Source organism: Neophocaena asiaeorientalis, unplaced genomic scaffold, assembly GCF_003031525.2.
Source record: "Neophocaena asiaeorientalis asiaeorientalis breed wild unplaced genomic scaffold, Neophocaena_asiaeorientalis_V1.1 scaffold143, whole genome shotgun sequence".
NCBI classification, from domain to species: Eukaryota; Metazoa; Chordata; class Mammalia; order Artiodactyla; family Phocoenidae; genus Neophocaena; species Neophocaena asiaeorientalis.
The window spans coordinates 1,309,846-1,334,509 of NW_020175536.1; the positions used below are offsets into that span (position 1 = coordinate 1,309,846).

Genomic DNA, 24,664 nt, shown 5'->3' on the forward strand with positions numbered 1-24,664 from the left:
CAAAAAAGGAATTGCTTTAATATCTGTCATCTAGTTAACATGTTCATTAGTACTCTTAAGAGTATCTTAACATTATACCATGAGATAATCCAGTTTTGTTGGGCCTAGTATCTATGTAAGCATGAAAAAGGCAAGTAAATTATGTAGTAAATACCATATATTCTTACTGTTCCTCATAATACGTTAATGTCCTATTTAAAAGTGTATTTTTTTGATAGAATGCAACAAATAAAGCCTTTATTAACAGGCTGTTAAGGAAAATTTCAGTGTTTCCTTAAGAAAACTGCTTTATTGATTTCAGTGGCAAATTTATAAAAAGTTAACATGTCTTGATCTATTCAAAATTACGATTTACATTATTAACACAATGACAATTGCATGTGTACGGTTAACACTGCACTCACACTGTACACCAATAAAAAATAGCCAAGGGGTTCTTCTAAGTTTTAAGATTAAAAACCATAATGCCTTGAAATAAATAGCATGATTACAAACAGGTACTATCTAAAAATACAAACATATGCTTTACAACACCTCCCGTTCTCTCTTCATTCTAAAACCTCATTTACAGTTTGTTTATAGTTTTAAACATGCTTTTGTAATCTTCACAGTTAACTGATTTAAAATGAATGCTTCGGTCTTCAAAATTTTTTAATGGTGGATTAACATCGATAAAGGTGTATTTAACACTGATCAATGTTTGAAGTGTCAAAAGAAAACAATCCTCTTAAATATGTATAAATATTTAAATATAGAAAACCTCCATCAATAGTTGAAGCAAAGTACATTTAATGGTTGTATTGAAAAGGAGAAGTGGGCAATTCACGCCAGGGGAAGATTTAAAAATGAGACTTTTCAAACACTGCCTATGGGACAGCCTCATACTTTGATGATTTAAACCTCATTTTACTTAGCTATATAGAACTATTAAAAAAATCACACCCACAAGTAAAACACTGGTAATTTGTTTACAAAGTGCAATATCTCAGTACAGCAAATTCATCTCAAACAAGGAAACAGAGTATGTGTGGCTTCTTGGCCTTTAAAACTCCCCTGGTTTCCACTTAGATGGGTTAACATTTAGTTGTGATATGTAACATAAGAAGCCTATGTAATGAAGCTTGGGCCCCTTAATACCTGCTATTAATTAATTCCAACGTTAAGAGTATGAGACCTGGAAAGTAAACTGTCAACATCTGATTGATGAGGTACGGATTATGTGAATAACATTTATGACCTGGTACCAGTCAGTAATCCCAACACAAACTATTGCTCTGTAATGAATTCTGTATGGTTTGCATGTCCTTCAATAACTGAAGATTTTTCCTGCTTTTTTCTCCAGGTCTCTGTTTGGCAAAGTCCTTCTTATTTGTGGTCCCTGTGGTTGCAGAAGAACGGCCGCTGCTGTTTCCTTCTTCATCAAGAGTCTTTTTGGTGGTTCTTAATCCCCTCTTCTGCTTCTCCAACTTCTGTTTCTCCAGCTATACCAAAAAACCAAGGCAGGGAAAAAAGGAGAAATTAATGAAAACATATTTTTCTGAAAACTGTTATTTCTAACTCTCATACTAAAACGCATATAATATATTCTGGGTTTATATTTTTAAAGGCTTCAAAAATCTATTGTACTAGTCATTTAACAGTGTTTAAAATATATAGTGACATAAACACCTGTAAACAAGAGTCAACACATCAATTCTGGTGCTGTATCAGAAGTTAAGACTTGCCAAAATGCAGCACAGGGTGAGTGAGAAGCAAGGGAGTTCGGGGCAAGGTCTCAGGGAGGCGGCAAAAAAATCTGACATGGGAAATGGAAGACAAGATTTTAATACACGAAGGAGAAAGGCATCCTAGAAACTAGTCTGCACAGACAAAGAAGCACGTTGCAGATGGATGAAGGGATGTAATGGTAATGTATTAATACTATGAAAAGGATTTTTAATTTTATTATTTCTCCTTTTAGAATAATTTCAGATAGGGAGCTTTATTTTTACTTTAGCTGCTGGCTGAAATAAATCGCTGCTGGCACACTGGTGTTCCATTAGAATAAAGTTAAATCTAATGTACAGGAAACAAATTAGATCATTACTCCTATAGGAATCATTTGCTTGTATTTATTCTTTTATTTTTAGTATGTGAACTTTGGAAAAAAATGCTTATAAAGCTAGGTTTTGGAGTTGCAAAGACCCCAGTCTGCATCATACCTCTGCCATTTACCAGTGAGCCAGTATGTCCTTGGGCCAGTTACATAATTTCATTTTAGGGTATGCCCACCTCCCAGGACCTTGGCTCCAGTTTCCTCATTTGTAAAATGAAATATATACTCATCTCATAAGCCTTCCATGAAAATTAAATAAGATGACCTAGAGCACTCAGCATTGTGCCTATTACACAGCAACCAATTAATAAATGTCTGCCAACCTGTTCTGCTACCAGTCTTCTCCGTTTCAGTCAGCTGTACCACCGTCCTCTCCCTCCACGTGATATCCAGCAGCAAGCAGCCCTGATAATTCTATTTCCGAGACTCACCTCAAATCTGTCTACTTCTCCCCAACTGCAGTCACCGGTGACCTCTGATCAAGATAAGCTTAAATGGCATAGTTGGTCTCGCAGCCTCTCCTGTCTCTACCCCTTCCCGGCAGTCACAGTTTTCTCTTAAATACACCAATCATTACACTTCTCTCTGGATGGAAACCCTGGAGTGTGACTTCCCATTGCACTTAGTAGATACTAAATACATGGTTGTTTTATTAATTAGTAACATAAATGTAACTAAAGATCTTTTTCACATATTTACATCCGATTTATTCCTTTAGAAATTAAGAATTTCTAGGTGTTTTTAAAAAGACTTGGGTAAACTCAGAACCATTTAAACTCATCACAGAGGTAAAGCTTGTTCATATAAGAATATTAAATATATTCAGTACTTGGAAGATGTATTTTAGATTATAAAATCTACTCTGAGACTTCAAGACAGTGTCCTCTTTCTTAGCCTGCTTAACACCATTTCTTAATAACTAATGCAATGAATTAATAAGTGTCTACAGTGAAAAATACTTCCTGTAGCTTTCTTTCTATAATACACTTACAAGGGCATCAATTAACATATTTGAAGAAAAGAGGTTATTTTGTTCTGTTTTACTCTTGTTTTTTTAATTATTAGAAACGAGTTAAGGAAAACAGTTACCTGGGCTTGATATTTTCGAACTTTAGTTATTTGATTGGCCTTTGCCTCCATCCTGCCCACTAATGCCTCCAGTTCGCACTCTAGGTTGTCTTTCAGTTCAGTGGTTGGTGATTCTTGGATAAGTTTCGCAAGCTGCTGGTGGTCACTGTATAAAAAACAGAAGGAGAGCTTGGTTAAGTTTCCTGTGTCAGCTGGTTAAGTCCACTACATCTCACTCACCATGGGACCACTGCTCTGCGCATTAAAAAACGACTCTATTTTGGGACTTCCCTGGTGGTCCAGTGGTTAAGACTTCGCCTTCCAGTGCAGGGGGTGCAGGTTCGATCCCTGGTCAGGGAGCTAAGATCCCAAATGCCTTGTGGCCAAAAAACCAAAACATAAAAAAACAGAAGCAATTCTGTAACAAATTCAATAAAGACTTAAAAAATGGTCCACATAAAAACAAAAACAAACCTAAAAAAAAAAAAAAGACTCAATTTTTAAAAATGGAGCAAAATTTTCCATATTATTAGTGATAGTGTAAAAGTTTAAAAAAGGTACTGGATGCAAATGCAAGAAGAGTTCTTAATTTCAAAGCACTTATTTATACCTCTACCTCCCCCACAAGAGCATTACATATGTAGAAAAGGAAAGTCTAGAGAAGGATCTTGTTCTTCAAACACTCAATTCCTAACTTACCAGTTACGTATAGCCAAAGTCAATGTAGATCAAGCTCCCAAACAAGGAAATAAAACTTAAATGTAAACCTTGGTCTCCAAAACATTTAAGTTACAGAAAAAGGAGAGATTTCACCCAGAACAGTTGTATTGGTTAAAGTCCTAGTAACTTGTTCAGTGGTTGGTGCAAGGACTGTGTTCAACAAATATTTCTTAAAATATTGAAATATGAAAGACAGAATTAATAAAGTCACCAAGAAGTTAAATGAGGTTTTAGAACTAAATATAACTAAAAAAATGAAAAAACTGAAACTTACAAGCTCATTTGCCCAAATTCATCTTGTAAAGTCTCTAAGACTTCTGCCAGCTCTTCATTAATGCTGCTAGAGGGCGGAGGCGTTGCTGACTTCTTGCTTTTCCCGCTTCGTGAAGACACTTGCTTCGCCAAAGGAACACTGCTGACTACTCGATCATTGCACAAGACTTTACTGTGTTGCTTCATTAGATGTAAGACATGCTGAACATTGGCTACCACAGCATGGCTAGGGCTGGTGGACTGAAGGAAAATGAAGAGAAGTAATTGAAGCCACATCCTCTGGAAAAATGTTTTCTCTTTCCCCCCTAAGCCTAGGTAAAAACACCCTCTCCGCCTCTGCAGAAAAGCCTGTGACACAAACCTCCTGGTGTACAGTGCATCTCCAGTCTCCCCTTACTCTCCACCCTAGTGTTATCTACTACACACCCATCTCTATTAGCTATGGACGAACATCCCAACTGTCCCCTGCTCCCAGTCTCTTCAGTCTCTAACTCCATAGTTCTATCAGTTATCCTCCGAAAATATTATTCTGATCACTTTCTTCTATTTGACACCCTTTAACGTTAAGCTCGTTGACTCTAATGTCCAAACTCCTCAGCACAGAAATCAAGGCCCTATAACACTAAGCTGCAACTTCTACACCTTGGCCTCATGTCCCACTATCTCCTACCTGCTCTCCACTATTTGAATGAACTGTATTTGCACATGCCATTTCTTTTGTGTGCCAATTTTTATACCATTTTTTGTTGTTGCAGTACGCGGGCCTCTCACTGTTGTGGCCTCTCCCATTGTGGAGCACAGGCTCCGGATGCGCAGGCTCAGCGGCCATGGCTCACGGGCCCAGCTGCCCCGCGGCATGTGGGATCTTCCTGGACCGGGGTACAAACCCGTGTCCCCTGCGTCGGCAGGCGGACTCTCAACCACTGCGCCACCAGGAAGCCCCTATACCATTTTTAAAAACCCAGTTCAAATACATGATTTGTAAAGACTTTCTTAAAACATCCAGGTAATTAATTGGTCCATTCTCAGATCACCTATGGCATTTATCTCGATCACAGGATTTATCACAATATATTGTAATTGTGTTTGCATGTCTTTTTCACCTATTAAGTAGTGTAAGCACTTCCAGGTGGTACAGACTATTACCGTATTCATTTCTCTGTCCTCTAGTAGGAAACATTAAGTTCATGTTTGTCACATAAGCAACGGGAAAAACCTGGTAGCCCTCTCAAAATTTTTGTTTTTGTTTTGAACACTGAACAAGTCTCAATGTGCAACTTCAATTTATAAACAGATGGCTGGGCCAACTTGGCTCCATAAGCAAGTTAAAATGCAGATTCCTAGGTAGCATGCCAAACTCAATCAGTGTGTGGTCAAGGCTTAGAAATGTACATTTAAAAGTCTGCCAGTTGATTCTAATCAGCCAGGTTTACAAACCACTCAGCTAAACTAAACAGATGCTCTTTTTATCCTAGTTTTTGTTGTTAGGTAGCAAACTGAATTTAGTAATATATATACAAAGATGTATATACCACATCCAAGTGGGGTTTATTCCAGGAATGCAAGGCTAGTTCAATGTTTGAAAATGAATCTATGTAATCCAGCATATCAACAAGGTAAAGAAGAAAAATCACATAACCATATCATTTGATGAAGAAAAGCATTTGAAAAAATCCAACACCCATTAAGGGTATAAACTCTCAGCAAAGCAGGAACAGAGAGAAATTTCCTCAAGTTGACAAAGAGCACAAAGAACCTACAGCTAATATCATACTTATTGGTGAAAGACTGAATGCTTTCCCCTGAAGATCAGCAAAACGGCAAGGATATCCACTCTCATCACTCTTACTTACAACATGATACAGGAAATCCTAGCCAGTGCAGTAAGGCAAGAAAGGAAATAAAAGGCACACAAATTAAAAAGGAAGAAATAAACTATCCTTATTTACAAATGACATGATTCTTCACATAGAAAAAGCTTACGTAAATCCAAAAAATAATTCCTAGGACTAATAAGTGAATTCAGCAAGGTCACAGAATATAAGATTAACATAAAAACTCAAAAATACTAAAACGATCATGTAGAAGCTGAAATTAAAACAACACAATTTACAATTGCTGAAAAAAATTTGTATATAAATCTGATAAAACAGGAATGGGACTAGTATGATGAAATCCTGATGAAAGAAATCAAAGATCTAAATAAGTATGAGATGTACCATTCTCATGGGCTGAAAGATTCAACAAGGATGTCAATCCTCCCAAATTAATACAGTTCCTATCAAAATTCCAGCAAGACCTTTTCTTTGGTAGAGAAGTTTTTTCTAAAATTCACATGGAAAGGCAAAGGAACTAGAAGAGCTAAAAGAATCTTGAAGTTATTTTTCCTGTTATTTTTCTGACTCTATTAAGGAAATTTTATGTCTTGAATCTAGTAATTAAAAAAATTGGAACGTGTATTTATCTTTTAAATTTCATTTTTTCTAGTAATTCACCTTTATTTCACTTTACAAATGTACTGGTTTATGACTCTATAAATAAAAATAAAAACTGGTCCTCCACAACAGATAAGTTTGGGAAACGCTCAGATGACAGCACATTCTTAGCTGTTTGAATATTTCACAAAAAGTACAAATTAAAACTTCAAAAGAAGACCTCAGGTTGAAAAGCCCTATGTTCGAACCTGTCCTGTTCAAGTATTAATGACTTCAGTGAGAATTACCAAAGATAGGCAAATTAAGTTTGGGGATAACACATACATAACGGAAAAGTGAACTAGATTCTAATCTAATGTAGGATAGGGTGAATCAATTCCTGAAGTGCTCCATTTGATTAAAAATTCTGTATAAAAAAATCAACTCCACAAGTATAGGACCTAGAGAGGCTGATGCTAAGACTAAGTAGAAGACCTGTTACTTCAGATGACTCTAGAATTAATGAGTGAAAGGGATGCTGTGGCTTCCCCATAACATTAATGTGATACTAGGCTGATTTAACAGACTATCCAGAACATGACCAAGACTCTCTATCCTGTGCTAGTCACACCACATTTAGAGGACTATATTCGATTCAGGAAGGGAGCGAGGAGATGGTTAAGAATCTCATAAAGGGCTTCCCTGGTGGCGCAGTGGTTGAGAGTCCGCCTGCCGATGCGGGGGACACGGGTCCGTGCCCCGGTCTGGGAAGATCCCACATGCTGCGGAACAGCTGAGCCCATGAGCCATGGCTGCTGAGCCTGCGCGTCCAGAGCCTATGCTCCGCAACGGGAGAGGCCACAACAGTGAGAGGCCCGCGTACCGCAAAAAAAAAAGGAAACTCATAAAGCATATCTTAATGATGAATAGCTGAAGAAAAAGAATTATTTATAACCTAGAATAAGGAGATGAGAATAAAGACACAGCTATCTGGGACTTCCCTGGTGGTCCAGTGGTAAAGAATCCGCCTTCCAATGCAGGGGACGCAGGTTCGATCCCTGGTCTGGGAACAAAGATTCCACATGCTGTGGGGCAACTAAGCCTGTGCGCCACAACTACTGAGCCCGGGCGCCTCAACTAGAGAGCCCACGGGCCGCAAACTACAGAGCCCACATGCTCTGGAGCCTGCGTGTTGCAACTAGAGAAGAGAAAACCAGCACACCACAATTAGAGTGAAGCCCGCACACTGCAATGAAGAGCCTTTGCACCGCAACAAGATCCTGCATGCCTCAACAAAGATCCCACATGCTGCAACTAAGACACAACACAGCCAAAAAATAGTTAATTAAAACAAAAACAAAAAAAACCCCTTAATTATCAATATAAGGTTAAAAAAAAGATACAGCTATTTTCTAAAGTTTTAAAATTTTCCTATAGTTAAGGGTTCATTTGGTCTATGTGGATCCCTGAGAGCAGAAAAAAATACCAATGAGTAGAATTTATAGTGACAGATTTCATCTCACTTAAGAACTTTCAAATAAAGCTGTCTATAACTGTGAAGGGCTGTTTGAGGCTATAATGAGGTCTCATCAATAGCTGTATTTGGACAGAGTACATGACCATTATTCTGGATGCTTACATAACGAAAACACTGGACAGGGAACTGTACTGAGTGGGTCCCAAATCTAAATGAACATTAGATTGAGACTCGGGAACAACTGACTATACTTTCTAGGTCCCACACCCAGAAAATTCTGATTTAGCAGAACTGTGGTGGGGCCTCGTAATCTGCTTTTTCAGATGCATAGTCAATGATTCTGATGCAGCTGGTCATCCTTTGAGAAACTTTCCAGCCCAAATCAAAGATTCTGTGGCAAAGTAGAAGAACCTTGGTTAGGAACAAAGGTTCAAAGATGAACCTTTTGACCTTGGTAGGTCAAAAGATGGTCTGCAATCTAAGAAGAGGTTAAATTTAGGGTAAAGGAAAGCCAACGACAAAACTTGTTAAAAGTGATTTGGCCGCACGCATCTACAAAGGGCAAGTGGAAAAGCTAGGAAATAGTTCATTCCCTAAGCTTTCACTGAGGATTTACTGTGGGGTTAAAACAAACAAATAAATACCTAAAATTAAAATTTACTCCTCAAGCTTCTCAAATTCACAATCTAGTTGGATACTCAAGGCATCTATAACCAGCAACAGAAACATTAATGAAAAAGTGGTATAAACTAACACAATGTTAAGCACTTCTTAGAAATCACCCAGTACTTGCTGATATTTGATAAAATTATCTCCACATTTTTAAGCACTGAAGGAACTTAAGATTCAAGTCTATGTATGACTGCTTCTTGGAGAATGAATCCTATACGTAATAAGCATGTGAGGACAAAGAGGATGTGACTTCTTTTCATTTAAATATCTATCTATATCTAAATACAAATCAACAGGGCTGATCCTAAAAATCCAGTGCTACAAATATACTATTTCCTATCTGCAACCACACCTTCTGCAAACCAGAGTCTCTGCTTTTGCTCATAAGTTCCCTTCTGCATAGACTCTACCTGCTTTAAAGTGCCCCCCAGTCTCCTCCCTGCTCCCCCAGTCCCATAAAACTTTCCTTCATCTCATTCTCACATCACTATGATCCAACTGGTAAAAAAGCAGAAAAATATTTCCGCCGTTTATAGGTATACAGGCAGATGAGTGGATTTAATTCAAAGATCTAAGTTGTACAAAAAAAGCCAGAGTTCGACCAACTCACCTTTCCAGCTACAAATGGCATATCACCCAAGCATAATCTATAATGTGGTTGTGCAGCAAAATAGTTCCTAGAACCTTTCTGCATGGAAAAGGAAAAAGAAGAGCAATTTTACTCACATGATGATAAAAGCTGGCCATATAGGACTAACCTGAAACTTCAGCTTACTGCTGGGCTACTGCTTGTTTTATCTCTATAGGCATTATGGTCTGGAGTTCCTTATAATGCTCGTCAACACATATCCTAGCCTAGGAAAGGCTAGGAAAGAAAAAACAGTTCCTGACAAAACATCAGTTACAGTCTCAGTAGAGAAACTGTGTGTGTGTGCACGCGTGCATGTGTATATACACAAACTTTTAAGTGCAAAAGATAATGCGATACTGAATAACAACTAACATTTGTGCGGTGCTGTGTAGTTCTAACACTTTCATATATATTATCTCACTGTCAGGGTGAAAATTTAGAAGTAGGTATTACTTATCCCCATTTTCCCAATGAAGAAACTGAGAATGAAAGAGATTTACTCATCCAAGGTTGAAGTACCACATGGTTTATAAGTGTTTTCACATAAACTATGCCAAGTAATAACCAGCACTTTGACTTAATGGTTATTTTTTCATACCTTTTCTGGTGGTTTTGACTTCTTTTTTTTAATTCTTTTTGCATTGGGAACACATGAAGTTGCCTTATCTTCAAAGATAAGTCTATTTCTTTCTAGACCAGTCTGCAACTAGGAAAAATATGAGAGCCTGAAGTTAATACTGTAGAAATAAAAGCTATGATTCAAATTTGAGATCTGCCATGTAAAGGCCTGTTAAAAAAACCTACAGTAGTATCGTATAGTATAGAATGAAAAACCCATCATAGCTGTGTAGCTATATCTGGAATCAATCCGTCAACATTTATCCAATATTTTAAATCAATACCACTCTCTCAATTTACTTAAAGTGCTGTCCTATAATTTGTCCTTTCACTTAGCCTGGAAACGTTTAGCTCCTTATTTGAGGTTGGTCCTTAAATTATATCTAATGAGTTAAAGGCAGTATTTCTAACTCCAAACCAATGTTTCAACATTTTCTTCTTGTCACGCACAGCATATACAACAGCGTTAGACACAAAGCAGCTGGAGAACAAAGTACAATTTCTTCCTCTTTTAAAAACTCATACACTTAACAATGTAAGAAAAAGGAACTGGAAATCTATGTCCAAAACAACTGGGAAGTATATCAGAGAATGTTATCAAGCCCTTTTCTCTAGCTTAGTAACTACATTAATTTAATATGGTAGAAATTCCACAAACAATTACTAAGGATTTCAAACAAGGACTGCTGTTTTCAACTTTCCTTAAAAAATATAATTACATACATATACACAGGTATGTGTGTGTTCGTGTGTGTCTGTGTTCATGTGTATTTGTCTAGAATAGGGGTTTTCAAACCTGCCTATGTATCAAAATTGTCTGGAGTTTATGAGAAAATTCAGATTGTTAGGTGCCTCTCCAGACATCATGATTTTAAACATTCCAGGCTGGGGAAATTTATATTTTAAAAGTATTCTAAAGTTCTTCAGGAAATTATGAGGGAGCTCAAACACTCAGAACCAATGGATTAGTTAAAAGAAATCCTGAGATCATTACTAATGCTTCCCACAATGACTGCATTCTTTAGGGATAGAATTTATTCAGTGACAAAGGAACACAGGGATTCCTACTCTCAGGAGTGTCTACATTCCCACACATCTAACGATGTTTTATACGTAGTAAACTGAATGGACATAATTCCATGAACATGAAATCACTACTCTGGAAGACCTATGAAGCCAATGAATTTGAAGAGTATACAAAACAAAAAAAATGTGAACTATTTTAACTTCCTAAGTTCTTCCCAGTAGCTGTCATATATTTGTGTGGCAGAGTTTTAACATTTGTAAGTGCTTTCATTATATTTTCTCTTGTTGGATCTCTCCAACATTAAGAAGATGTAAAATAAAGACCAGTATCAGTGGTAAAATCCCAAGCTCTGAATGGTTACATATCTCACCCAGGACTACACAAATTATGGTTAGACTTGGTACCATGTATCAACCCCGGCCCCTGTTCTACCACAACAGTGTTCACTATCAGAACTCAGAACTCAAAACCTTTACTGATATATTATCAGTAATAACTGATTTGGTCCCAACATTTTGCCTGCTAAATACAAAATAAAACTACCACAAAATAATTTTTTAAATTCATAAAATAACTTGTTAATTCTGTATTTCATGTATAGTAGAACTCACCACCACAGTGTATATAAAGCATAACTTTAAAGTTTGCATGTTATGAGTGAGGAAACAGAGGCACAGTAAAGTGGCCTACCTACCCTAAAAAGTGGAATGGGGAGAGAAATCAAGTAATTTCAAAATTTGTTGGTGGTCAAAAATAAAGCCACATGACTATATAACTCAGAAAGCACAGAGAGGTAAAAAGTACATACAAATTGATCAGAAGGTAAATATTTGAAAAAGAAAATATATCGCGTTTAATAGAAAGAGAATATGTTAAGTCAATGAATTATGGGAAGCACTGGAAAAAATAGACAAGATAACAAAGATGAGATAATAGATGTTTATAGTCCTGCGAGCACATTTATGAAGTGAGCCCAGGACACCGTTGGCATCTGGCCACAACCTGAACTGCAGAGCCTCCTCTCCTAATTGTTTTGGAATCAGGACCTGCTTCTTGTGTTAATATTATGAGAAAAGATACATGTAAATGTTATAAAACTTAAAGACTTTGGAAGGGGAGGGGCAATAAACAAGAGGTATTTGAATTAATAAGCTCACATGGGGAGAGTCTTCAGTTATAAACAGAAGTATTTTATTTAGCCTGTAAGATTTGTTGGATATAGAAATGCTGCTATATCTTCTAGAAATGCAGTTCTAGTTGGTATATACAAACTCAATGATTCTGTGAATTCACACTGCCTCACCTATTCTACCTGGTGGCCACTGCATGGGATAAAAATTCAAGGCTAGAAATGAGAAGAGCTCATTTTCCTTATATGGTGGCTTTTGTAAATTAGTATGGGTCACCACCTGTTGTGTAGCCCACGACCTCAGCTAGTGTCCTGGTGTCTCGAGGCCACCAAAAACAGGAAGCACTTACAAGCAAGATACTGAATGAGGCTTTCAAACATTTCCAGTAGTGACTAATGTGAAAAGTTTTAGATGATTACATATTATATTATGTATACAGTCGCTGATATTTTTTAGTCTATTGATTTAAAAATAATAAAGCTGATAGAAAGCCCACAATTTAAAAAACCATAAAGAATTGCTCAGCTTTTACTTTCTGTCTGTAAAAATATGTTTATAGTTTTCCATATTAAGCTAAGTCTGCAAATTTATATATTGGATCATTCCAAATTATAAATAATCAAAGCAGCGCACATCTACATCTATTTAAAGAGTAGCATGAAATGTGAGGAGCCTACCTGCTCACATTTCAACTTACCTGGGCTGCCTTAGCTTGCATACGTTTCCTTTCCTGTTCTTCTTGGTAGAGTTTTGCTTCTAACTCTTGCATTTTTTTCTAGTGATATAAAAGTGATAATAGTGAAAAGAGTTTCAGTGTCTATTTGTAAAATTTTTATCCATGACTCTCCTTTGCAATTCCACAGAATTATGGGTAAAATTCACGGGCAAAGAACACAGCCTCTGTATGAGGCCATATAGGCTACATCAGCGGTCCCCAACCTTTTTGGCACTGGGGACCGGTTTCTCATGGAAGAAAATTTTTCTACGGATGAGGTTGGCGGGGGGATGGTTCAGGCAGTAATGTGAGCTATGGGGAGCAGCAGATGACGCTTTGCTCGCTCACCCACCACTCATCTGCTGTGTGGCCCGGTTCCTCATCAGTTGGGGACCCCTGGGCTACACGGAAGCTGAATCTGAAACTTTATAGTCTCAGTGGTATTAAATACTTCCCAAATGAATCAATTAAGACTAAAATTAGGACTTCCCTGGTGGCGCAGTGGTTGGGAATACACCTGCCAAGGCAGGGGACACGGGTTTGATCCCTGGTCTGGGAAGATCCCACATGCTGCGGAGGAACTAAGCCCATGCGTCACAACTGCTGAGCCTGAGCTCTAGAGCCTGTGAGCCACAACTACTGAGCCCACATGCCACAACTACTGAAGCCCGCGTGCCTAGCGCACATGCTCTGCAACAAGAGGAGACACCGCAATGAGAAGCCTGCGCACCACAAGGAAGAGTAGCCCCCGCTCACCACAACTAGAGAAAGCCTGCACACAGCAACAAAGACCCAATGCAGCAAAAAATAAATAAAAATTTTTAAAAAAACCAAAAAACTAAAATTAGTTCAGAGAACAAAAACGAAGTGATACAAGCCTTAAGGATACTCAAAAACACTTCATCTTTCAACATTTTCAAAACGAACTCCTTCCTTATGTACACTAAGATGATAAAATGTGAACTTTCTCTCCAAATTTACATTTCTTCCTTTAAAAAAATTCCTATAAGTTTCTTTGCTACAAGGTCACTTTTTTTCCTATAAAATATCCAATTTTACATAAGAACCAATATTATGCATTGATGAGTATAAAAGATTTTCACTGACTTCTGCAAGGGCCTGCATTGTGGTAAGCTTGTTATACTCCTGTTCAAGAAGATCCAATTTTTCAAGTTGGTTTTGAACATGCATTTGATCATGTTGTCGTTCTCTTTCTAGGGAAACCTGGGAAACAATATTAAATACAGCATAATAATTTGACAAAAAACTGAAAAACTAACACTGAGAGTACTATGCTACTTGTCTGGCTTTTATTTATTTATTTTTGATTAGTCAAAGTTCTTATATTTTTAGTGTACTATTTTATACTTACATATATGTTATTATACTACAAGACTATAAAACACAATCACAGTAGCCTCTGATTTTTGTGGTCTCCACTTGCCTAGTGGAGTGGCTATAAATACTTGTTGGACAAGTGAAAATAATACTTTTAGAAAGGTGTTCCTATGAATAGTTTTTCATTCATGATGTTTCTATCCTATGTATCTGATCTACAGGTCTTAATCAAAAGTAATCTAAATTCCCTGAAAAAATTAAAAGGAATCTGAGATACCTTCACCATATAAAACCTTGAAACGTAACCAGGCAAAAAACCCAATAACCTAAAATGAGACTAACCAGCTTTACTTGAGAAAAGGTAGGCTATGACCATGACAATTGTAAAACTGACTTTTACAAATCAGTCCTTTGAAAAATCAAAAAAATACTAAGTTTCTTCAGACTCACAGACTTAGAAAACAAACTTATGGTCACCAAAGGGGAAAGGTGAGGGGGACAGATTAATTGGGAGTTTGGGATTGACATGTACACACTTCTGTATTTAAAACTGATCACCAACAAGGACCTACTGTATAGCATATGAAACTCTGCTAAATATTCTATAATAACCTAAATGGGAAAATAGTTTGAAAAAGAATGGATACATGTATATGTATAACTGAATCACTCTGCTGTACACCTGAAACTAACACAACATTGTCAATCAACCACATTCCAATATAAAATAAAAAGTACACACTTCCAGTTACAAGTAAAATAAGTACTAAGGATGTTGTCTGGCTTTTCATACAACTACTTAGGTACTACAGAGGAATTCCAGGAAAACAATATTAAGATGAAACCAGAGGAAAATTAACAAATACAAGTGAAATCTTGTTCTTATTATATACTAACATTTGGTTCTCTATACTAAGACTTGTTAATACGCTCTGAATGAAGGTATTTACTAGACATATAGGCTACACACAAATAGTTGTAATTAGTCTGGTTCTCTAACATAGTTAATCTCTTAATTAAGGCAATAATCACAGTTTTGGTATGTAACATTTACACTTCCTCTGAATTCTACGCAAAACATCTATCATTTTTTTTTTTTTCAGGCTTAGGGTCAAGGATTTGAAAAGACTGCCACCTATCAGATTTAAGGACTGACAGCCACAGGATAAACCATTAAACTAGGATAAGAAGTGGAAGTATGCTAAACTGAGGTCTACTGGTAAAAAGCAAAACATTAAGCACATGAACTTGTAAACAGTGTATCTTCATATACAAGTCTATAGCAATAGGTATCATACTAACAGAAATTTGAATATGACAAAGTAATACAAACCAATAAATTCCTGAATTTCTGTAAACTACTAATTTCCTCCTACCTACCTTAGCGGATAGTTACTGCCCTTGAAATAATACATTGAGTTAAATATTGGCACAAATCACACTTCACTTCCAGTATTGGAACCACTCATAAAATGGGCTAATTAAACTTTACTGATGAAAACAGGGCTTAATTCAAAGATATATATATATATATACACACACATTTGTCTAACAGCTATATCAATATTAGTCAAGACATCTCACGGTTGTCTTACAGACGCTTTCTAACCCGAGAACAGAAATACGCCAATGAAGAGAACTGCGTATTATTGTACGTAACGTTTTGCCATTTCCAATCAGATTTAACTCACCATCCCTTTCCCAACCCCATCCATCACATAAAAGTGTCAGAGAAAACACAGAAATAATAATAATTGCATAGCAAGTTTGAAGAAAGGGAACTCTTCAGATGCAAAAAAGATAAATCAAAAGCAAGTAATACTGAAGCCAAATATTACACGAGGCAAGACTATAGCCTTGGTGTATAAGATACACAAGGAACATGACATAAATTTCAGGCAACGTACCATCTGCACGACGCAGGAGCCCAAAGCCAACAAATTATCATAAATTCAGACCAGAACCAGGGAAACCCATCAAGCCCCAGCAAAGGCAAATCCACAACCATTTCATAAGGCTGCCTACACAACTTAGAAGTATGGAATTCCCAAGATAAACAACTCCAAAGAATAAGAGTTCATCATAAAAAAATATATATACGTATACAGTTCTCATAAGAAAAAAAATGATTTTAAGAGTAGGAATTTTTATAGTGTTCAAAGAGATAAAATGAAGGAATAAAAAGCAAAGTAATGGTACATTAAAATAACAACAAAAATAGGTGGACTGAAGAGGAACCAAATGGAAACAAAAAATATGGTCACAAATAAACTCAATGGCATAGTAAAGAGACCTATAATACAAATGAAAATTGCTGAAACATCCTCTTAAATATTGTTGTTTAATCAAATATTTCTTTGATATCTCCAACTATGACTGAAAGCTGACTGAGGTGGAAAGCATTTAATTTCTTTCACACTGCAGAGTACCCAGCAAAATATTAAGCATATAAACATTCAACTTTTGCATAATAAAGTTAAGATGCCCAGAAACTATGGTATTCATGATGAAATCAAATTCTATATTCATAATAGGAAAAGGAGGTATGTTTTAAAAAAATATATTCGAGACTGATATTGCAGATGTCCTCTCGTAAATGCATAGGTTACTTAAATTAAAATACCTCTGGTTTGACAGAGCAAAATATTTTTGTTAAAATAACAACTGTAAAAAAGTCTTTCAAAGTATAAAGAACCTTGAAATGTGCTACCTGAGTTGAGTCTTTAAACAAAATTCAAGAGGCAGAGAGGTACATAATATGCTTATTTATACTTTTGATAATGTACAAAGAAGTTAACATGACCTGAAAAGAAAACACAATTAAATGTGTAGTATTTTTCCAATTTAAGTAAAACTCTACCAAATACAGCAATAACAATGAAGACCAATCAAATCTTCAGACACCATAACTGATCCCAAGTAATTTCAGTCCTGTGCTGTTGTACTGTTCCAAAGCAGAAGCTGTTAAAGCTGTGTGTAGAGGATATGGCAGTGTGTGTGAGGGTCATCCAAAAAGGAAACTCCTCTATTTAGCTTCGCTGAAAAAACAAACCACATTTTTCTCAAAGCTTCCACTAGCAGTTTTTCAAAATGAACTACTGGTACTATTATCTTTTAAGATGGACGGAGAATTGATTATTTGTAACAGCAGCATTAGTCCTCACTGAGAAAAAAGGTCTTTATATCAACTTAATTTTCTCTATAACTAACTTTTCTTGAGAGTGACTCTATGAAGTAACATACCTGTTTCTCTAATACAGATGTCCTCTCCATTTCTGCATGCTTTATCATGTTACGCATGTATTCCAATTGTTTTTCTAAAAGATTACATTTATTTTCTGCGGCTAACAGCTGAGATGTCAGCTCTAAAAAGAATTCATAAGAAAAGCAGAAATCAGCTCACTCGCAGAAGTTTTAGTTTTAAGAACCTGCTTAACATGAATCTACAGTATATATAATAAACATTTTCCAGTAGCTCTAGAAGCCTTTTCAGATGACCTAAGTCATTCTCTTTCTGTATGTTAGTCTAATCTGCCTTGAATTCTGACAGTAAATATAATACAGGACATCAGCACTTGTTCCACAAAATGCTCCCAAATACAAATGTAATTTTGTAGTGCTCGAAGACACTAAGCACTAGAAAACACTAATGTGGAATTTCTTTTAGAGTGATTTTACAATACTTATTTTGATAGTGTTTCATTTCTTTCATAATTAAACAAACCTTGATTGTGCTTTGATTCCTCATTCTTTGAATTCTCCCTTTCTTGTATCTGTTCATCCAGTACTTTCTTATATTCAATTGTTTCTTTAGACAAGGTTTTCACACTTTCTTCTGCCTGAATCCTTTCAAGTTCTAAACGTCGAATTTTATCTTGAAGATTCTTCAGAGCAGAAAATATAGCTGCCAAATACAAACACGGATACTATAATACATACGGAAAAAGTTCACTGAAAAAGAATAAATTCATCTAAATAAAAAATAAAATTGATGGAGAATCACTCTTTGGGAATTATCATCACATGGTAATTGTTTAAAAAACTCCATTTAAAGACATCTTTTGAGTCTCTGAAATGTGCTAGGTACTCAAGTAAAAAATGCCATGGTAAAAACATTTCAAAGATTTTATAAAATGGTAAAAATATTTAGCTAATCATACATAATTCATAAACTGTCCCAAGGCACATTATTAACTATAAATATTTTGTTTTACTAATAGGATCACATGCAGAATCCAATTATAGAGCTAAAAACAGTCAAGCACATAAAGGACTATTTCTTTTTGATCTCAAAAAAAACCCTAAGCACTCTGCCCCTCAAAAAGCTTTTGATTATAAAATAATACATATTCACTGTAGAAAGCACAGGAAAATACAACAAAGAACTGATAATCCTAAGAGATAATGACTATCAATTTTGGTCATTTCTTTCAATCTTTTCCTATGTGTATAACATAAACTGAGATCAAAATTGATCTAAGTGTTTTCACTTAGCATTATGGAACTGCGAGCATTCCCTCATGCAATCAGATAGACTTAAAAGATTATTTCCTTGTGACCAATTAGTAATTGAAAAACTAAGTTACTGGATCAAAGAATATTCATATTTTATTTATTTATTTTTATTTTAAACATATTTATTTATTTGGCCACAGACGGTCTTAGCTGTGGCACACAGGATCCTCGTTGTGGCATGCAGGATCTTTACTTGTGGCATGCGGGATCTAGTTCCCTGACCAGGGATTGAACCTGGGCCCCCTGCATTGAGAGAGCATAGTCTTATAACCATTGGACCACCAGGGAAGTCCCAGAATATTCATATTTTAAAGACCCTTGAGCAAAGTACCTTCAAAAAGTGTTTTATCAATTTGTACTTTCATCAGAAGTACATGTCTTTGCCAATATAGACCATCACTAATTACAATATCTCTACCATTCTGATTAAGAAACCCATGCTACTCTGGTTAGTTTATTTTGCATTTCTATTAAAAGATTAAATATTTTGTTATATATTGTTGGCCGTCTTTTATGAATTTCTGTGCCCATTTTTCATTAGTCTCCCCATTCCATTTTATTGTCTTTAATTCTAGTTTTGATACAAAGATGTTTTGATTTTTCATAGCTATATCTAACAATCTTTCCCGTCAAGTTCTTTGTTAAGAAGTTCTTCTGTAACCTCAATTAGATAAACTTTGTATTTTCCTTTATTATAGTTTCATACACTTTCACATTTAATTCAAGTCAAATAAAAGTCAATACAAACATTTTCGTATTGAAGGAAGAACTTTAAATGGCAACTTTATCATATACCAAGTTCACACATATATCTATACATACAGATATAATTATTACTTACACATACCCAAGACAGTTTCAGGACTTTCTTCTACTCTGGTTTCATTAATATTACGCCAGTATTTTCATTACTAAAACTTTATAATATAAACATCAATTCTGCCAGTCTCCCACAGTATATAAATCTTTAAAACATTTCAAAATTATTCTTACCAATTAAATATTCAGAATCATTTCACCTAAACAATGATTTAAATAAAACTTCATGTAAACTATACAATAAGTAGGAAGAACTACCATCTTTTAAAAATAGAGCTTTCTCACTAAAAACAAGGCACGCATTCCCATGTATTAACCTAAGTCATTAATTCAACAAGTTTTTCAGTGCCTAGGATGTGGCAGGCCGCAAATAGAAGAATGATACATTTTATAATATAGCCAGCTTATTCTTGCTGGTATACAATGAGACTACAATCTAATTAGAAAGAACACAGATATGAAACATGAATACACACACTCAGAAACCTGAAAAACCAACTGAGAAGACTAAGAGAATAGGAAAACAGCCCAGACATAAGCCAAGTATTTAAAGGAACAATGATTCTTTGATATACCTGGAATAATCAGATAAAAAATGTAATAGATTTTTTTTGTGTGTGTGGTACACGGGCCTCTCACTGCTGTGGCCTCTCCCGCTGCGGAGCACAGGCTCCGGACATGTAGGCTCAGCGGCCATGGCTCACGGGCCCAGCCACTCCGCGGCATGTGGGATCTTCCCGGACCAGGGCACGAACCCGTGTCCCCGGCATCAGCAGGCGGACTCTCAACCACTGCGCCACCAGGGAAGCCCCACCCAACACAGGAGCACCTCAATACATAAGGCAAATATTAACAGCCATAAAAGGGGAAATCGACAGTAACACATTCATAATAGGGGACTTTAACACCCTACTTTCACCAATGGACAGATCCTCCAAAATGAAAATAAATAAGGAAACACAAGCTTTAAATGATACATTAAACAAGATGGACTTAACTGATATTTATAGGACATTCCATCCAAAAACAACAGAATACACATTTTTCTCAAGTGCTCATGGAACATTCTCCAGGATAGATTACATCTTGGGTCACAAATCAAGCCTTGGTAAATTTAAGAAAATTGAAATCGTATCAAGTATCTTTTCTGACCACAACGCTATGAGACTAGAAATCAATTACAGAAAAAGATCTGTAAAAAATACAAACACATGGAGGCTAAACAATACACTACTTAATAATGAAGTGATCACTGAAGAAATCAAAGAGGAAATTAAAAAAATACCTAGAAACAAATGACAATGGAGACACGAGGAACCAAAATCTATGGGATGCAGCAAAAGCAGTTCTAAGAGGGAAGTTTATAGCAATAGGATCCTACCTTAAGAAACAGGAAACATCTCGAATAAACAACCTAATGTTGCACCTAAAGCAATTAGAGAAAGAAGAATAAAAAAACCCCAAAGTTAGCAGCAGGAAATAAAAATCAGATTAAAAATAAATGAAAAAGAAACGAAGGAAACAATAGCAGAGATCAATAAAACTAAAAGCTGGTTCTTTGAGAAGATAAACAAAACTGATAAACCATTAGCCAGACTCATCAAGAAAAAAAGGGAGAAGACTCAAATCAATAGAATTAGAAATGAAAAAGGAGAAACAATCCCACTACTGGGCATATACCCTGAGAAAACCATAATTCAGAAAGAGTCATGTACATTGCAGCTCTATTTACAGTAGCCCGGAGATGGAAACAACGTAAGTGTCCATCATCGGATGAATGGATAAAGCAGATGTGGCACATATATACAATGGAATATTACTCAGCCATAAAAAGAAACGAAATTGAGCTGTTTGTAATGAGGTGGATAGATCTACAGTCTGTCATACAGAGTGAAGTAAGTCAGAAAGAGAAAGACAAATACCGTATGCTAACACATATATATGGAATTTAAGAAAAAAAAATGTCATGAAGAACCTAGGGGTAAGACAGGAATAAAGACACAGACCTACTAGAGAATGGAATTGAAGATATGGGGAGGGGGAAGGGTAAGCTGTGACAAAGCGAGAGAGAGGCATGGACATATGTACACTACCAAACGTAAGGCAGATAGCTAGTGGGAAGCAGCCGCATAGCACAGGGAGATCAGCTTGGTGCTTTGTGACCACCTGGAGGGGTGGGATAGGGAGGGTGGGAGACGCATATTTATACATATGTATATGTATACATGATTCACTTTGTTATAAAGCAGAAACCAGCACACCATTGTAAAGCACTTATACTCCAATAAAGATGTAAAAAAAAAAATGTAATAGAAAAAGAGAAAATTAATACATGATATTTGAGTTGTTTTGCCTGTTTTGAACCACTGAGTATTTACTAAACTTTGTAATAGCAAACATTTGTTGCATTCCTTCAGTAAACTGTACCTAACAGTAAATGATTTTGCTAGTATTTTATTTTTGCATTTACAGTTATTATTGCAATTGGCTGGAACACTCTATTGTTGTTTGATACATCACCCACTATGATATTGCAGGGATATGCTAGATTAACGAAAAGACCCAAAAAGTATATGCTTTCCTTCACTGCATTCTGAAATGGCTAATATATCATGGAGATTGTTTATTTAAACATTTCTCAAAACTTATTCCCTAAAACTACTCGGGGCTAGAACCTTACCGAGACTTTGACAGTTTTTAGCATTTTTTTTCTAGTCAACCCCCTCCCCCTCATTTCTGTTTAAAAATATTTTATTGACACCCAAATTTATTAATAGAGAACTGAACTTAATAGTCCTACAGTCATCTATCATATTCTCCTTATTTCTATGTGAATAATTGATTTATGTTCTTTCCTTAAAATCTTAGCATTTCTTTAGAATCTTTCTCAGAAGTTCCTTGGAATCTTCAGCATTTTTATTTCAAAACAAAACGAAAGCCAAACATTACTTCTTTCTCCCACTTGTCTTAGCTCTACTGGTTCTTTAACAAACTTGAATTAATGCTTCGGTTTTCTTTTTCCAGTTTCACTGACAAATACTTGACATACATCAATGTATAAGTTTAAGGTGTCCAGCATGATGGGTTGATTTATATGTATTGTGAAATTAACACAGTAGGTTTAGTTAACTTCTATATCTCATATTCATACAGTACAAATAAAAAAATATCTCCTTGTGATGAGAACTCTTAGGATCTACTGTCTTGACAACTTTCCTATATATCATACAGCAGTGTTAACTACAATTATTTTCATTCTTTTCTTGACCGATAATGAAAGTATTTAAGATTATATGAATTTCCTTCCAAGTACTGCAATCCAGAAGTTTAAGTATGTAATGCTTAACCGTTTTCTTTTGCAAAATATCTGAATGCACATTAAGCAGGATTTAGGAAAAAGCAGAAATGAAAAGGAAAACCAAGAGACCCACAATCCTATCATCTCAGTATAATAATTATAAACATTTTGTTGAAATCCTTCTGGATTTTTCTATGCTTTTATAAGTTAGTGAAATTATCCCTTTGCTAGCTGATATCACATTTATTGAAATATGAGTATTTCTCCATGTCAATCTATAGATACATTTCTAGAATTCCATCCTTATACATACTTGTCTAGGAACTTTCTGTTCCACTAATTTCTAGTTCTGAACCGGCTCAAACCACACTTCCTATTTTTATAGCTCTATAATCTGTTATTAGTTGACATGGTGAGGCCATCCTTTATATGAGTGAAGCCTTCTATTAAAAGAAAAAATGCAGCTCTCACACATCATTCTTTAAGTGATATTCACAATATTAAGAGTTTCCACTGAGGAACAGTGCACAGATCCATTTATTCAAGTCTTCAAGTATTCTCCTCACAGAGCACACAGAACAGGCCTAGGCTGATTTACCTCAGATTTACCATGGCCTCCTTCCCAGGCCAGGTGGCTGAGCGATTCCAGTTCCTTTTCTCCAATTAGATTTGCAAAGGAAGCATTATTCCAGAAGCCACTTCACCTGGGCCTAAAGCTGTCTCCAGTTGCTACCTAGATTTAAAATCCCAACTTCTCCCCTTCTGTACCCCAATACCTAAATAAGGCTTATATCTAATACCAAGACTCCTCAGAGTGTCCCTGAGGCTTTTGGCCTTATTTTCATTTTATTTCTGGCACCTAGGTATTTCCCTTTCTTAATTTAAAGCTAGGTTTTATTTGTTATTTATTATCATATGAAACTGCTGCTATTTGTCTGACAATTATTCTGACAGTAATACTGCCATCATCCTTTTTATTTGTTGTGTTCCTAACATGTCTTTGCCAGCTTTTTATCTGTGTCATTCTGTTTGGCTTAAAAAGCATATACTGACTCAAATTTTTCTTTTTCTTTTTAACATAATCAATGTCATCACATCTGATAAATGCCACCCTATTTTTTTCACTGTATTTTATTATTTCTAATTTTATTTCCTTGATTTTTCTTTATTATTGTATTTTACTGTATGAAGTATAGCATACATCTTGAGAACTGTTTTTCTGGCTTACACATGTCTTTTCCCGGTAAGTTCCTCTTACCTCAACATGGCTATAAATACAACTGATGTATTCCTTTAGTACCCTCTCACAAATATGGCCACAGCTGACTGACCCACAGGGATACCCAACTGAAACCCAGACAATGGCTTTCTTCTTGGTATTTTTGGACTCTGGCCCTAAAAGCTGAAGCCAGAATTAGTTCAACTTCAAACTCAAGCTTTTAGTTGCCATGTTTCCTGATATGTGGAAAAGCTGTTCTGTGGCTAGAGAGAATGAAGCTAGCTAGAAGAAGAATTTAAAAAATAGATGGGGAGAAAGTGTTGGTCATGTTTGAGTCCCTGGTTTCTAATGTTCTTTAAGTCCACCCGTATATCTGCCTTTCTGTTCTTGGTTGTTCAATCCTCCCTTGCATGTTTGTAAACCAAAAAGATTCTTTGCCGAAGCTAGTTCAGACTGGGAATGTCTATCACTTATAGCTAAGTTTTCATTAACTGCTCTTTGTTTTCTAAGTTTTTATTAAATAAATCCAGTACCATAAAGATACAAAATGACTTTGTTCTACCAAATGGCTAATATATATTTAAAAATATATAAACACATAAGTACATATGCACACACATCCCTGAATACATTTT

The 24,664-nt window shown here is 35.9% G+C and overlaps 1 protein-coding gene across 1 annotated transcript in view; it reads right to left on the reverse strand.

The window, feature by feature from the left end:
• Positions 1-251: 251 nt before the first annotated feature.
• Positions 252-24,664, reverse strand: part of CEP57 (centrosomal protein 57) — a 44,603-nt gene continuing 20,190 nt past the window's right edge. Inside the window, exons 3-11 of the mRNA XM_024731301.1 lie at positions 17,903-18,082; positions 17,422-17,543; positions 13,948-14,064; positions 12,823-12,900; positions 9,949-10,056; positions 9,330-9,407; positions 4,158-4,396; positions 3,185-3,329; positions 252-1,481 (exon numbers count right to left, since the gene is read on the reverse strand). Of these exons, the coding sequence (XP_024587069.1) occupies positions 1,248-1,481; positions 3,185-3,329; positions 4,158-4,396; positions 9,330-9,407; positions 9,949-10,056; positions 12,823-12,900; positions 13,948-14,064; positions 17,422-17,543; positions 17,903-18,082 (1,301 nt within the window). The 3' untranslated portion in view covers positions 252-1,247. The remainder of the gene's footprint in view (positions 1,482-3,184; positions 3,330-4,157; positions 4,397-9,329; positions 9,408-9,948; positions 10,057-12,822; positions 12,901-13,947; positions 14,065-17,421; positions 17,544-17,902; positions 18,083-24,664) is intronic.